The sequence below is a fragment of the Bos indicus genome, chromosome 4 (assembly GCF_029378745.1).
Source record: "Bos indicus isolate NIAB-ARS_2022 breed Sahiwal x Tharparkar chromosome 4, NIAB-ARS_B.indTharparkar_mat_pri_1.0, whole genome shotgun sequence".
In the NCBI taxonomy this organism is placed as follows: domain Eukaryota; kingdom Metazoa; phylum Chordata; class Mammalia; order Artiodactyla; family Bovidae; genus Bos; species Bos indicus.
Window position 1 is genome coordinate 102823436 of NC_091763.1, and position 16331 is coordinate 102839766.

The 16331-nt window shown below is 46.0% G+C and overlaps 2 protein-coding genes across 4 annotated transcripts in view; one reads left to right on the forward strand and one right to left on the reverse strand.

Moving 5' to 3' along the window:
- The window catches only part of ATP6V0A4 (ATPase H+ transporting V0 subunit a4), a 71048-nt gene extending 68312 nt beyond the window's left edge, over positions 1-2736 (reverse strand). For both annotated transcript variants that reach the window (XM_070788219.1, XM_019959156.2), the window contains exon 1: positions 2599-2736. The gene's annotated coding sequence lies outside the window, so the exon portion shown is untranslated. The remainder of the gene's footprint in view (positions 1-2598) is intronic.
- TMEM213 (transmembrane protein 213) lies at positions 2609-8812 on the forward strand. 2 transcript variants are annotated; one of them, XM_019959159.2, is made up of 3 exons: positions 2609-2795; positions 6600-6674; positions 7513-8812. In XM_019959159.2, exons 1-3 carry the CDS (start codon positions 2651-2653, stop codon positions 7680-7682), a joined length of 390 nt encoding a protein of 129 aa, XP_019814718.1. In that variant the 5' UTR covers positions 2609-2650; the 3' UTR covers positions 7683-8812. The 2 variants fall into 2 exon arrangements, with proteins under 2 accessions (XP_019814718.1, XP_070644324.1); XM_070788223.1 differs by having other exon boundaries at positions 2645-2795; positions 6603-6674.
- The last annotated feature ends 7519 nt before the right edge of the window (positions 8813-16331 follow it).

Below are 16331 nucleotides of genomic sequence, written 5' to 3' on the forward strand. Positions count from 1 at the left end.
CCCCAGAAAGGACCCAGAGTCAACTACAGGCCAAGCACAATGATTGGCCAGAGTCAGCCCTGAAACTAACCCCATCACCATAAAACCCGAGACTGTGAACCACGTGGCAGAGCCATTCTCCTAGGTTTCCCTTACCTTTCTGCTCTCTACCTGGGCACCCCTCTCCAATAAAGTCTCTTGCTTTGTCAGGACTTGTGTCTCCTCAAACAATTCATTTCTGAGTGTTAGACAAGAGCCCACTCTAGAGCCCTGGGAGGGGTCCCCTTTCCTGTAATGCTGCCACAGAGCTTTGAATGAGCTACACTTCATCCCTCACTCTTTCAACCAGACCCAAGCTTGCATAGAAACATAATGCCCACATCAAAACCATGGCGGCCAGCAGCACACACAGACAGTTCTCCCACCTTTGTAGGTGTCATTCCTTTCACTCAAGAGGTCCACCTACTCTCACCTGCACATGCGAACTTCAATACCCAGCCCAAAGCTCAGTTCCTCTGTGAATCTCTCCCTGCTCCTCTCAGGCAGACTTGCTGCTCCCTCTTAGATCCCCATCACCCAGGAAGATACCCACATTGAGTCCTGCCATATTGCCTCCCAGTTCTTTCCTCCCCACCTGGCCTCATGGCTGCACTGTGAGTGGGCATCAAGAGGAGAGGTTGAATCTTAATCATCTTTGGGTCTCGAAAGCCTTGGATCATGCCTTTCAAATATATGGTGGGCCTTCAATGAATGCCTTGGACTGAAGGTGGTGCTTCAATCCAACAACTGCGTGTGCATGCCTTCTAAGTCGCTTCAGTCGTGTCCAGCTCTTTGCCACCCTACGGACCATAGCCGACCAGGCTCCTCTAACCCACCAGGCTTCTCTGTCCATGGGATTCTCCAGGCAAGAATACTGGAGTGGGTTGCTATGCCCTCCTCTAGGGGAATCTTCTCGACCCAGGGACAGAACCCAGATCTCGTTTTGTTTTTTATTTTTTAATTAATTAGTTTATTTTAATTGGAGGCTAATTACTTTATAATATTGTAGTGGTTTTGCCATACATTTACATGAATCAGCCATGGGTGTACATGTGTTCCCCATCCTGAACCCCCCTCCCACCTCCCTCCCCATCCCATCCCTCAGGGTTATCCCAGTGCAACAGTCCTGAGCGCCCTGTCTCATGCATTGAACCTGGACTGGCAATCTATTTCACATATGGTAATATACATGTTTCAATGCTATTCTTTCAAATCATCCCACCCTCGCCTTCTCCCACAGAATCCAAAAGTCTGTTCTTTACATCTGTGTCTCTTTTGCTGTCTCACATATAGGGTTATCATTACCATCTTTCTAAATTCCATATATATGCATTAATATACTGTACTGGTGTTTTTCTTTCTGACTTACTTCACTCTGTATAATAGGCTCCAGTTTCATCCACCTCATTAGAACTGATTCAAATGCATTCTTTTTAATAGCTGAGTACTATTCCATTGTGTATATGCACCACCGCTTTCTTATCCATTCATCAGCCAATGGACATCTAGGTCGCTTCCATGTCCTAGCTATTGCAAACAGTGCTGTGATGAACATTGGGTTATACATGTCTCTTTCAATTCTGAGAACCAGATCTCTTATGTCTCTCCTGCACTGGCAGATGGGTTCTTTACCACTAGTACCACCTGGGAAGCCCCCTCAATCAAATGACTACTCAGTTCAAAATCTTCACAAAACTTCCTTTTGGTCTCTTGACAATTCAGCCCCCGAGCCTGACACACGGGACACTCAGCCTCTTGGCCACAGTGGACTTCTGAGTACCTCTTACCTCTGGGCCTTTGCTTGCCCATCCCTTCTGCCTATGATGCCCGCTTCTCCTCTTTGCCTGTCAAAACCCTAACCGTCCATCAAGACCCAACCCAAATGCTATCTTCCTTATGTGGCAGCAGGTGATGCCCACTGCTGCTGAGAAGCAAAGTGCTTTGTCTTTCTCAGGTCCTTTCTAAAACACTGCTCTGTATTTTAATGATGCATATTTGTAAAAAGGTACTTTGAGGACAGGTATTTCTAGACTTTAGCAAGAGAGAGTGTGTGTGTATGTGTGTTATAGTTGCTCAGTCATGTCCGACCCTTTGTGATCCCATGGACTATAACCTGCCCGGATTCTCTGTCCATGGGGATTCTCCAGGCAAGAATACTGGAGTGGGTTGCCATTCCCTTCTCCAGGGGATCTTCCCGACCCAGGGATCAAACCCGGGTCTCCTGCATTGCAGGCAGATTTTTTACCATCTGAGCCACCAGGGAAGCCCCTAGCGAGAGGGCAGGGGCTCACAAAATATTGGACAGGATGGACTAGGGAATATAGCAGTTAAGCCTGCAAGTGAAAGAGACAGAAAACTTATCTTCAAGGAACCAGCAGGGCCCAGATTGCCTCCCCTGTCCTCTTTTTTCTCAGCAGGGACAAAATGAAAGCTAAGTAAGAACCGCAAAAGTCACCATCTCTTCCTCCCACAGCCAACACAGCTCAGCTTCCCTCCTGGAGAGGTGAAAGCCAGGTGTGACAGCCCAAGCTCGCTTTGCTCCACCCCTCCCTCTCCCCCAAACACAGAGCAGAAATTCACCTCTGCCAGCGTTGTTTCCAAGCTCCCGCAGGACGAGACACACACGGGGTGCATGGCAGGTGGCCCTCAGCTCGCCTCTGCAGGGGCAGTGCACACAGAAGCCTCTCTCCTCAGCATGAAGCGCCTCCACCTGGCACCCTGGACCTCCCTGGTCCTTGGCCTGGCCTTCCTCTCCTTCCACCCGGTTTACTTGGCAGGTAGAACCGTGAGCTTTATTCTCGCCGCACTGGGAAGAGGGAGGGAGGGTGGGAGAGAGAAGGAGGCAGGAGGAGGATTCCTTGGCTCAGGTTGGTCCTGCTCAAAGGAAAGAGGAAATAGGGCTTTCTCATCTGAAGGATTAGGCTGGAGAGTGTAGGGTGGAATGGGGGTTTACCTAAGACCAGAGTCAGCCAAGATGGGAGCCACCACGAGTCCCTCCCGTCAGAGACGGGAGATGCACCTAAAATGGCATCTTTGGACTGCTGTTTCTCAGCGGCGGCTGCTCAGGGTAATTGTGTTGCAATTCCTTATTTTGTGGCTATCATCCTTCCTTTGCATACCCTCCTCTCACCTAAGGACATCCGTCCGTCCCTTGACCCTGGGCATCCTTTGCAACTTTCACTAAACCTCAACACAAGCCGCTGTATGCTGTTAAATCTTCCTCCATCTCACCCGGCTCAGGAGATGTTGGATTATCACCCCCACTTTCTCAGGGAGGCCGAGGTGGGTGTTAGGAAGCGCCCTCCCAGGCTGGGCTCTGCACATCAGGGACCTCGCTCCCATTCTCATGCTCCTGGACTTTTGCCTTTGGCTTTGACCTGGCTCCTCAGAACAGTCTGCCCTGCTCCCTGGCAGATTCTCCCTCTCTCAAAGCCAACCCTCACAGTCCCCCACGCCAGGCAGTATCCATCTCTCTCCTCAGTCTCTCCTCGGGAGGTTCAGAGGGTGGGCTCTCAAGCCTCTGAGCCTCAACTCAACTTCGGCTTCCACAACTGACTAGTAGTATGATCTCAAGCAAATTCTTTACCCTCCCTGAGCTTCAGTTTCCTCATATCTAATGTGGAGATAATCATAGTGCTTACATATAGGGTTGTTGTAAAGATGAAATAGGGTAACTGCACATAAAGAACTTTGAATGAAATAGCACGTGGTAAACACCCCAATGGGGCTTCCCTGGTGGCTCTCTCAGTAAAGAATCTGCCTGCAATGCAGGAGACCCAGGTTCGATTCCTGGTTCGGGAAGGTCCCCTGGAGGAGAGAATGCCAACCCACTCCAGTATTCTTGCCTGAAGAATTCCACAGACAGAGGAGCCTGGTGGGCTACAGTCCACGGGGTCAAAAAGAGTCAGACTCGACTGAATGACTAACACTTTCACTTCATTTCAAACACTCAGCAAAGGTTAGCATGCTCCTTTTACTTCTTCCAATATCGCCCCTCTCCAAGTAAGAGTGTTTTCTGTTTACCCTGGAGGTGCCTTGCTTATGAGAAGGCCTCAAACGCTTGACCCATTTCACTGCACTGAACGGGTTGGATCCTTCCAGTAGCCTTTACTTTGGAAGTGACTCCAAATAGGACCAGTCCCTGGCTGGCTTTGCTTATGAGGGAGGTGGGTGATGTTTCAGTTCTTCAGAATTTACACTAGGTTATTCGATTTGAACCATATAAAATGTCTGATATTGAATAATTCTGGACCTATAGAAATGGTGATTTCATATGGGTTAACAGTACTCTTGCTTGGAAAATCCCATGGACGGAGGAGCCTGTTAGGCTGCAATCAATGGGGTTGCTAAGAGTCGGACACGACTGAGCGACTTCACTTTCACTTTTCACTTTCCTGCATTGGAGAAGGAAATGGCAACCCACTCCAGTGTTCTTGCCTGGAGAATCCCAGGGACGGGGGAGCCTGGTGGGCTGCCGTCTATGGGGTCACACAGAGTCGGACACGACTGAAGTGACTTAGCATAGCATAACCTACTACTAGTGTTTCATTAACTTGATTTTTTTCCACACACCAGTTCTAGACCAGGACCACTTCCCTACTAGGGTAGAGGGGAGATGAAAGTCAGGGTCAAGGAAGTGATTCGGGTAACAAGGGAAATTAAAACATGGAGGAATCAATTTTTCCAAAGCAAATAAAAACCAAGCTCTGAGGCATTTAGCTGTAAATAATTTACAGTAGCAATCAGATTGCATCAAGGTAGTTACTATATTTCAGCAGGACACTGGAATGGCTAGGGAGGGGATGGTGTAAAATTAGCCTGAGCAGAAATTTCATGGCTTTAGCTAATCAAGAAGTTTCCTCCCAAGTTACTCTGCTATGTGACAGCAAGCACCTTTGAAGGACATGCTAACCTAGAGTCAGTGGGGCCTGGACAGTTTCCAAACTTTTTTTCTGTCATTTCCAAAGAAGCAGATTGAGCAGCCATACAATTTCCAGAAAGATTCTTTCAAAGGCTCTCTTGCTCTTGCTCTAGCTCTACCTAGGTCAGCATTGTCTAACAGAACTTTTTTTAAACTTTTTATTTTATATTGGAGTATAGCTGATTAATAATGCTGTAATAGTTTCAGGGGCACAGCATAGGAACTAGGCCATATGTATACATGTATCCATTCTCCCCCAAACTCCCCTTCTATCCAGGCTGCCACAGGACATTGAGCAGAGTTCCCTGTGCTACACAGAAGGTCCTTGTTGGTTGTCCATTTTAAATATAGCAGTGTGTAGGTGTAGATCCCAAACTCCCTAACTATCCCTTCCCCCACATCCTTGCCCCCTAGAAACCATGAGTTTGTTCTCTAAGTCTGTGAGTTTGTTTCCAACAGAACTTTTTTGATTGTGGAAAGGTTCCATGTCTGTGCTATCTTTCTAACATGGTAGCCACCAGCCACATGACTGAGCACTTTGCAAGTGGCTAGTATGACCAAGTAGCTGAAGTTTTCATTTAATTTCATTTTAATAAACTTAAACAGCCACTCTGGTTTGTGGCCACTATATTGGACACAGTGGACCCAGACTGCCTACCTTCTTATTCTCAGTGATGAGAGGGAACACAGCCCATGATTTCTCTCCCTTGGGGATCCTTATGTTCATCTCTGTAATCCCTCCCCACTCCCCAAACTCTGATATTTTCTGCTAGAGTGCCTTTTTATCATTGTGTGCCTTGTTTATTAATCAAGGACTATATAATTCTAAGTGCTGTATACGCTGGAAACCTCTCAACTTGCTTGTAGAGTGTTTAGTTTTTCACACCCTTTTTCTGAATACTAACATCATAATCATCAGAAATAAAGAATCAAGGTCAGACTTTGATGTTTTTTAGTTCAAGTTTTTGAAGGAAACTGAAGCTCGTTATGAAACGACATGGCAGATTTTTAAGTGTCTGTGTTGGTATATGCTAGGAAAAAAAAAAAAAAAAAAACACTTCTTAGATGTACTTATCTGCATAGAAAGCAGCTTAAACAGAGGCCCTTGGTGACAGAAGGGTGATAAGATATAAAGATAAAGCATCTCAATGGGAATAGGAAGTGGTTGGAAAAGGGGAGTGTGTGAGTTTGCTGCCCAACAAAATACCACAGCCTGGGTGGCTGAAACCACAGAAGCCTCTTTTCTCACAGATCTGGAGGCTCTGGGTGTCACCAGCTGTGTTTAATCCTGAGACCTCTCTCCTCAGCTTGCAGTTTGCCCCACTCTGCACTGGGTCCTCATATCATCTTTTCCCTCTGAGTTGCCATCCCCGGTGCCTCTTCCTCTTCTCACAAGGACACCAGTCACACTGGACTAATTTAACCATTTAACCTTAATTTCCTCTTTAAAGCCCTATTTCCATAACAAAGCACTACCAAATCTGGGGCCATAGTTCAGGCTATAACAGAACTTTGCTGCATGAAATCTCAACATACCTCTACTGGAACTTCTATAATACTGTCATAATACTCACTACTGATTCACAACAAAAACTGCTAACTCCATGCCTGAGAATGGCTTTTCCTACTGCCTGAGACTATCATTTGTCTTTTCTTCCAGAAGCAAGCAGCGGCAGCAACTCAACCTCGACCGTCCACCATCCAGAGAATCTTGAGACCCTGGAGCAGTGCCCCAGTAAGCTTCTCCTGGCAATTGCCCTAGCTCAGGGCTCATCTCGGAACAGGGAGGGACACTGAAGCCTCCTCACTTTCTGTTCATTGGCACTGAGTGGCTGAGCGCCTGCCTGGCCCTCTCGCACCCCTGTGGCTTGTTCACAGCCCCAGAACCGTCTGCAAGCTCTCTTGGCCATGATCCCCATGTAAGCTCACACTCTGGTGCAGTTTGGCTTTAATGGCTCATCCTCAGGACAGCAGTCAAAGACCCCCTGACTTTGAATGCTTATAGAAGTTTGGGAGTGGAAACATCCTAAACATGAGCCAGTCCAATTCCTGCCCAATGCAGGAGCTTCATTCTCGTACCTGTTGCATTTTTCTGTTCATCTTCCACTTGAAGACTTGCAGTACTAAGGAGCCTAGTGCTTCATAAACAACCACTGTGGTGCATGTTTGCTTTATTCTAAGTTTGGCTCCTTGATTCTGCCCCCACTGAATGACCACATGTGCTTACTTCTGGACACTAACAAGGGAGAGTAACAGGCAGCAATATGTAGAGGCTACAAATGTGGCTTTGGACTCCTACAAACATGGGTTTGCGTTCTAGTTCTGCCATCTCGTGACCCTGGGCAGGTGACAGCTTCAGTTCCTGCATGTCAAACAGGAGGAATAACTGCCTATCCACTTGGTGAGGAATAAATAAGGGAAGTGTGTAGAGCTCTTAGCACAGTGCAGGGCGTGCCTTAGTAAATGGTGCTATCCTGTTATTACTGGTCTTGATGGTATGAATATCAGAGAATAGCTTTGGGGGAAGGGAGGCTGGGGTGACACTGTCCTTCTTGCCCTCTCTTCCCCGCCAGACGTCGACTTCTGCCCACAAGCGGCCCGGTGTTGCCACACGGGAGTAGATGAATACGGCTGGATCGCGGCGGCTGTTGGTTGGAGTCTCTTGTTTCTCACCCTCATCCTGCTCTGTGTGGACAAACTGATGAAGCTCACTCCAGATGAGTCTAAGGACTTGCAAGCCTGAGACTTAGAACACTAGTCCCAAGAATGTCAATCACCAAGTTGTGGGTAATAGCAGGAGGGGAGAGCGCTGATGTGGTTTCCGATATTTCAAAGTCCGTTCACCCCTTTTTGTTTGTTTGGAGTTTTGTGGTTTTGTTTTGTTTTTTGGCCATACGAGGCGGCTGGTGGAATCTTAGTTCCCTGACCACGGATCAAACCCGGGCCTTGGCAGTGGAAGCTCAGCATCCTAACCACTGACGACCATGGAAGTCCCAAAACCTTGTTATCCTCATACTCTTTAGTTACTTTTAAAAAGGAAAGGAGACAGGGATCCAAGGAAGACAAGACCAGTGCTCCCAACACACCTAATTTCAAAATGTACTTGGGTCCTTTATAATCTGACATTTCCCTGATTGACTCCTTTGATTGTATTTTTGTGTGGGGAGGGGGGAATTGCTTGTATTTTGACCATCGCTTTCTTCTGCGTTCCAAGTATGTGGTACACAAGAAACATGAACTTCAGTCTTAAAGTCACCCCATTCAAAACAAAACTCAGAACCTTCTTACCAAAAACAAGTGGTTGTGTTTTGTCCCTTATTTCAGTCAAGGGCATCACTGTCATTTCAAAATGTGAGAGCCACCTTGGCTGCTTCCTTAGTCCCACGTCCAATGCTTCCTGGGCTCTTGTTCTTCCTTTGACACGTCCTCATGTCGAGCCTGCCCATTCTCCTTGCCGACACCCTAGGTCTGGCCCTCGTTACCCCATCCCACCACCATGTCAGGAATCCTTCACTTTGTTCTCACTGCCTTCAGGATCTGCCCTCCACCCCCTAGCTTGTCCCTCCCCTCATCCCAACATCTTCCACTTCTTTGCTGCCATTCCCTCTGCAGGGGTGGCTGCCTTCCACCTCCACCCCCAGAATGAAGGCCATTCCTCAAAGTCCAGCTCTAATGCTTGCTCTGCCTTCAAACTTCTAGGCTTGTCTTCTGGGGACCAGGAGTTGGTGGTCTTTGGGTACTTGTGTGGTGCCCTGAGCACAGTCACTGTGAACAACAGGCCTCTTCACAATCAGCTTGTACTGCCTCATGCTCCAGTGTATAAAAAGCTCTCAATGTTTGTCCAATGAATGAATGAATAAACAAACAAATGAGTTCCTGGCCTAAACAAATTTTCTGATCGTCGCTCTGCATCCAGAACCTCCATTTTTTTGGAGCTGGTTGACCAAACTGACCTCTGGAGGAGCCATTTGGCTCTGGCCAGCTTAGGGACAATCACTTAGGGCCCAGATGTCAGCATCACTGTGAACTCTTTCAGTGGGAGTCAGGAAGAGAGATGGGTGGGGTCATCAGAAGAAAGAAAGTGACTCTTGAAGAAAACATATTTGCCCTTCGACAGCAAATATGTGGACAAACTCTAAATAATCATAATACACAAAGGAAAAGTGAGAGGCCTCTGAAATGGGAAGAAATATTTTCTAGAGGTGGCAAATGATTCAAAGCCACCCTACTGCTCTTTCAGAAAGTCTGAATAAATTTCCCTGAACTGAAGGGATTGCACAGCACAGTTTGCTCTCTTCTGAGGATCCAGATCGTATCAGAATCTTAGTTGTTTAATCAGTGAAACAGGATGGACTTATTTCAGAGTGTTGATCATATGGGCACAAGTATCTATAAAAGCCTGAGCTACATCACGGATGTACACATGGGTGGTGCTTCACTTTTTTAGAAATTCAAGGAGTCTCCACCATACATGATGGTTTAATTCTTTCAAGATGAAAAGATTTAGTGTGAAACCAACTTTGCTTTAATATCTGCAAATATTTTTTAAGTAAATCAGTGTGCAATAGTGAAAGAGCACTGTCTCAAAACGAAAAAAGAAAGAAGGAAGATTAAGATTTATTTCTGGTGAACATGAACAGAATTGACACGCTGTCTTGCTGAGGATCAACCTTCTAATTGGAAAACGTAAGAACTGGACCAAACATGTGTATGCAAACCAGATTACAAAAGCTCAGGAAGCTATGTGAGGCTCTGCATGTAAGTGAGTGGGTGTGAGGCTCTTCCTCGCAACCAGAGCAGCGGGGCTGTCATCTCTTTTATGCATGTGTGAACCTCGGTGGCCAGACTGCATTTGCTGCTTTAAAGGGGGGAGAGTCAGAGCACCAGTTGGCATCTGAGATGAGTAGACTCTTAGACTACACTGAAAAGAATTACATGTAGTTGCTGCCATTGTCACAGTGAAATTCAGGCACTCTGTGTCTTGCTTTTCTTTCACAAAAGGAAGGCTAGATCAGATCCAAACAATCACTCTTTCCTTTGAGACTGGAAAGAAAGATGGTTATATCATCTGATGGTTATGTGACCCAGATGCTAACTCTCAGATCTACCTTCAACATGGAACGTCTTTGTTCTAGAAAAGCAAAGACTTGTCAGGAAATTTAAAAGGAACACCTGAGAGGGAAAACCAGGGACTGATGTCCATCTAAGAGTTTCCTGTGACAAGCAGCAGGACCTGTCTTATAGTAGATGTACTTTTCATTTAAAAAACTTTGTCCTCAAGGATCAGTGTGGTCCTCAGCACCGCTACAGACTGTGTAACACAGGGCATATCCAGTTTGAGGCATTTCTGTATCAATGTCCTATGCAAAAATAGAATCTTTAAACATTAAGGTGTGGCACAATTATCCGACTTTTAAAATCTATTCCTTTTTAGGTGCATGATACCCAAGGACAAATAAACCAAATATATGATTTTTCTATTTAAAATGAAACACTATGCCATGCAAGATTAATAAAAAACAAGTCTTAGGGTGACTTGGGCCTCTTTTCCACAAAAATATATGAAAGCATATTTTTAAACCTAAAGAACAGTCTAAAAATGTTTTTGATGAAGAATGTTTCTTTCCATCAGAGTCCTGACGTCTGTGTTGAAGTCACATATGGACATACAGTGACATTCCTGGGTCTTCGTCAGTGTTTGGCAGGAGGGCCGTGCAGACAACCCCTCCCTGGGTCTACAGCCAGCCTTACCTGACTCCGTCCATCCTCTGTACTTCTTTCCAGAGTGATCTGTCTAATCCATGAATAAGAAATTGAGTCACTCTCACCTGCCTAAAATCCCCCAGTGACTACCCATACCATATTTCTACCTGACCATAGGATCTTCTCTAGCTTTTTCTCTTCTGTATCCTTCACACACACCCAGTTATGAATTATTTCAGCTCTCTCTCTATCCTCCAAGCCTTCACTCTTGTTCACACAGTCTGAAACATACCCTTCCCAAGAGGCAGATTTGCCATGAACCAAGAGAACCTTTGTCACCCTGCTAATTTAACTCATATGTAGAGTGCATCATGTGAAATGCCAGGCTGTAATCAAGATTCCCAGGAGAAATATCAGCAACCTCAGATATGCAGATAACACCACTCTAATGGCAGAAAGCAGAGAGGAACTAAAGAGCCTCTTGATGGGAGTGAAAGAGGACAGTGAAAAAGCTGGCTTAAAACTCAACATTCAAAAAATTAAGATCATGGCATCTGGTGCCATCACTTCATGGGAAATAGATGGAGAAAAAGTGGAAACAGTGACAAGTTTTCTTTTCTTGGGCTCCAAAATCACTGTGGACAGTGACTGCAGCCACAAAATTAAAAGATGCTTGCTCCTTGGAGGAAAAACTATGACAAGCCTAGACAGCCTATTAAAAAGCAGAGATATCATTTTGCTGACAAAGGTCTGTCTAGTTAAAGCTATGGTTTTTCCAGTAGTCATGGGTAGATGTGAGAGTTGGACCATTATGGAGGCTGAGCACCAAAGAACTGATGCTTTTGAACTATGGTGCTGGAGAAGACTTTTGAGAGTCCCTTGGACATCAAGGAGATCAAACCAGTCCATCCTAAAGGAAATCAAACTTGATGCTGAAGCTGAAGCTCCAATACTTTGGCTACCTGATGTGAAGAGCCGACTCATTGGAAAAGACCCTGATGCTGGGAAAGATGGAGGGCAAGAGGAGAGGGGGGCGGCAGAGGATGAGATGGTTGGATGGCATCACCAACTCAATGAGCATGAGTTTGAGCAAACTGCAGGAGAGAGTGAAGGACAGGAAAGCCTGGTGTGCTGCAGTCCATGGGGTCGCAAAGAGTTGGACACAACTTAGCAACTGAACAACAACAAAAGAAGCTTTAATTTTGGTCCTCTTTCTTGTTTGCCCCTCTCCAAGACTGTCTATCTAGTTTTGTATTTCTTATTTTGTATCTTTTTTTTAGAAGAGAACACTCTAATTATGTACGTTTTAGGTCCCATAAACCGGGACCTGCCCTTGCTCTTCCCTCCCTTCCCCTCCGCTGATTGGATTCACTGGGTTTATTGGGATTGGTCTTTCAAGTCAAGTTATCCTCTCCTCTCTCGACACACACACATATACACACACATATACATGCACACGTATATGCACATGTATACCCTCCCTCGGTGGCCTGTGCTCACCTCCAGGGCAAAGACTTTCTCTCCCCTTAAGGGAGAAAAGGGAACCTTCCCACACTGTTGGTGGGAATGTAAATTGGTACAGCCACTATGAAGAACACTATGGAGATTTCTTTAAAAACTAGGACTAAAACTGCCATATGACACAGCAGTCCCACTACTGGGCACATACCCTGAGAAAACCACAATTTTAAAAGACACATATAACCCAGTGTTCACTGCAGCACTATTTATAATAGCCAGGACATGGAAGCAACCTAGATGTCCATGAACAGATGAATGGATAAAGAAGTTGTGGTACACATACACAATGGAATATTACTCAGCCACAAAAAGGAACGAATGTGAGTCAACTCTAGTGAGGTGAATGAACCTAGAGCCCATCATAAAGAAAGCTGAGTCACAAAGAGAAAAACAAATACATATATTAATGCATATATATGGAATCTAGAAAAATGGTACTGGTTAATCTATTTGTAGGGCAGCAAAAGAGAGACAAAAAGACATAGAGAACAGACTTGTGGAGACACTGGGGGTGTCGGACAAATTGAGAGAGTAGCATTGAAACATACACACCACAATATGTAAAACAGATAGCCAGTGGGAATTCGCTGTATGATGCAGGGAGCTCAACCTGGTTCTCTGTGGCAACCTAGAGGGGTGGGATGGAGGTTCAAGACGGAGGGGACATACGTATGCCTGTGGCTGATTCATGTTGATGTATAGTGGAAACCAGCACAACAATGTAAAGGAAACATCCTCCAATTAAAAATAAATAAATTACACATAGATAAAGAGAATCCACCTGCCGGTGCAGGGGACACAGGTTCGATGCCTGCTCCAGTAAGATTCCACATGACTCGGGGCAACAAAGCCCTCGAACTGAACTACTGAGCTCACGCGCACCCCAAAGCCTGTGCTCTGCAACAAGAGAAACCACTGCAAGGAAAAGCCCATGCACTGCAATGAAGAGTGGCTCTCCCCAATTAGACAAAACCTGCACGCAGCAACAAAGACCCAGCACAGTCAAAAATGAAATAATTAAACACACACACACACACTCTTCCCTTGACCCAACTTCTTTGAGCCTTCTTCTCAACTAGGTCTTAACTTGGTCTATACAAACTACAGACTCTCAACATAAATAACTTCATTCAACCCATCCCCCCATATTAAAGACTCGAACAAACACTAACCTAGTTTCTAACAGCTCAAGACTGCATCCCTAGGATGGCCCTAGCCCCCTTTAAAGTGCCTGTCTGAGAAAGCTCAAGGCTGCCAGAAGAACTTGCTGGTTCTCCAGCCAGTGCCTGACAAGAGGCCCTGACCATACTTAGAGCATTTATTAAAAAGGGCTTAGGTTGTGAATTCTTCCTCTGTCCCTTCGAGATGTCTCTATCTAGATCAATATCTCTATCAAGATGTCTCTATATTGATGCTGTCTATCCATCCAGACTTTATTTTTTGGGGCTCCAAAATCACTGCAGATGGTGACTGCAGCCATGAGATTAAAAGACGCTTACTCCTTGGAAGAAAAGTTATGACCAACCTAGATAGCATATTGAAAAGCAGAGACATTCCTTTGCCAACAAAGGTCCATCTAGTCAAGGCTATGGTTTTTCCAGTGGTCATGTATGGATGTGAGAGTTGGACTGTGAAGAAAGCTGAGTGCTGAAGAATTGATGCTTTTGAACTGTGGTGTTGGAGAAGACTCTTGAGAGTCCCTTGGACTGCAAGGAGATCCAACCAGTCCATTCTGAAGGAGATCAGCCCTGGGATTTCTTTGGAAGGAATGATGCTAAAGCTGACGCTCCAGTACTTAGGCCACCTCATGCGAAGAGTTGACCCATTGGAAAAGACTCTGATGCTGGGAGGGATTGGGGGCAGGAGGAGAAGGGGACGACAGAGGATGAGATGGCTGGATGGCATCACTGACTCGATGGACGTGAGTTTCAGTGAACTCTGGGAGTTGGTGATGGACAGGGAGGCCTGGTGTGCTGTGATTCATGGGGTCGCAAAGAGTCGGACAAGACTGAGCGACTGAACTGAACTGATCCATCCATCCATTCATCCATCTGTATCTCCTACACCTCAAAACCTGAAAGCCATTCCTTTAAAACTTAATCATCAAGAAGGATAGGGTTCTGTCCCCCTCATCCCTGGTCTCTGTTGGGGGACAGAACCCTGGCTTCAATGACTGCCAGAGAGCAAGCAGAGCTGACCTGATCAGCATTCACACTCACCAACTCTATAATTTCTCAATTCCCTGACTCTGCTGAGCCCCCCTCACCCACCCCTGCTCCCTCATTTCCCTATAAAACACCCAGTCACTTCTGCACAGTTTTATCCTAGACTCTCTTCTCTGTTGCAGTAGTTATTAAAATCTGTCTTCACCACGTTAGTGTCTGGCTCTGTTTAACTTGGACAACTGAGCACTGTGGAAGACAGTATCTCCCTGCCTGCCTCTCTCACTGGTCTCTCTGAAGGCAGAAACTACATCTTTCACCTCTGATTCCTTCCACTGGCCCAGAGCTGGGTGCACAGCAAAAACTCAATAAACATCTGATGAGTTAGTGCATCAGAGGAGACCCAGGAGCGTGGCCTGTGCAAACCACCACAGTGAAGCGAGAGAGCTATGAAGACAAAGAGGAGGCTCTTGGGGAAATTTGAGGTTTGAAGGTCGGGAAAATTTTAAATTATTGTTTTCATAAGTTTATAACTATACACAATTAAGTCATTTGTGGAAACAAGTACCTGGCAGACCTACCCCAAAAGCTGATTCTGTGATAAGAGATTCAACATACAAATGGTCAAGGGCCAGATCATATATAAAAACAGAACTTCAACCCACAATCTGCAGCAACCAGTCCAGGAAGCCAACCCACCAGCCTCAGCAACTAATCCAGGAACTCAAACCACCTCCACAGCAATTGGCTCAGACAGCCAGGGTTTGGTTAATAATGGACAGCTTCAGATAGTTTAGGATCAAGCACAGGAAGCCAAATATCTGCCCCCTGACCAGTCATACAGAATGCCCCACTTCTCCTCAGTCCATCGACAGTCATCCCAGGCCTACAGCCTCTGGTGGAGCACAGCTGAATATCTGAAGCCTCCCTCCTTTCACCATCAAGCCTTCCCACACCTCTGCCAGCATCTGAGTCTCTGCCAAACATAAATGATGGTGGCTGACTCCTAGAATAAATAGTATTTTCTTGTTCTTAGTTGGGTGGTCTTTGTGTATTTCCACAGCGATGATTTATTGACCTCTTTGTTGAAATATTTGTCTTGTTCTTTGCATCTTGAAAGAGATCTATTTATCTGGGAGATTCCTATTACCAGGTCAAAATGAAGCAAGCCATTGAGAGAGAGTATTATGGGCTGAGTATTCCATGTGTCCCCCAAAACTCATGTTGGAATTGTAACCCCCAGGACTTTGGAATGTGAATTTATTCGGAAATAGGGTCATTGCAATTGTAATGAATTAAGATGAGGCTACCCTGGAACAGACTTCAGTTGGATCTCTAATTTGATGTGTCCTTATGTAAAAAGGAGATTTTCTATACAGACACACACACACCACACACAGGGAGGATGCATGTAATGAAGGCAGAGGTCAGGGTGATGTATTCACAAGCCAAGGATTTCTAAAGGTCATCAGCAACTGCCAGAGGCAGGGGGAGGGGTGGGAAGAGCCCCGGAACAGATTCCCTCCACGGCCTCAGAAGGAACCACCACCTTGCTCTCAGGTGTTCAGCCTCCGGAACAGCAAGGCAGTACATCCCTGTCGGTCTCAGCCACCCCGTTTGCACTACTTTCTTAGAGCAACCACAGCAACTAATACAAAGAGTATGGCTTTTTGAAAACTGAGCAGCTTCCACTTGAAATCAAGGGGAGTCTGGTGCCCAGGGTTTGCAATGAAGCATTGAATGTGAACAGATAGGCAGGATGCTTTCCTATGGAGCTTCAAGCCGTGGGCACATGGAGTGAGTCACCCGTGGTGACAATTTTGCAGTGAACCTAAAGAAGGAATAAGGAAGGCCCAGGCCGCCTTTCTGCATCTCTTCACGGCCCAGGATGGCTCTCCTCTCCACACCACACACTACCTGTTCAAGAACAGGTCAAGAGGGTGGAGATGCTGCCTCAGAAGATGCGACACCTGGAAGCGAGAGATGCCAGCCCCAGGGTCACACAC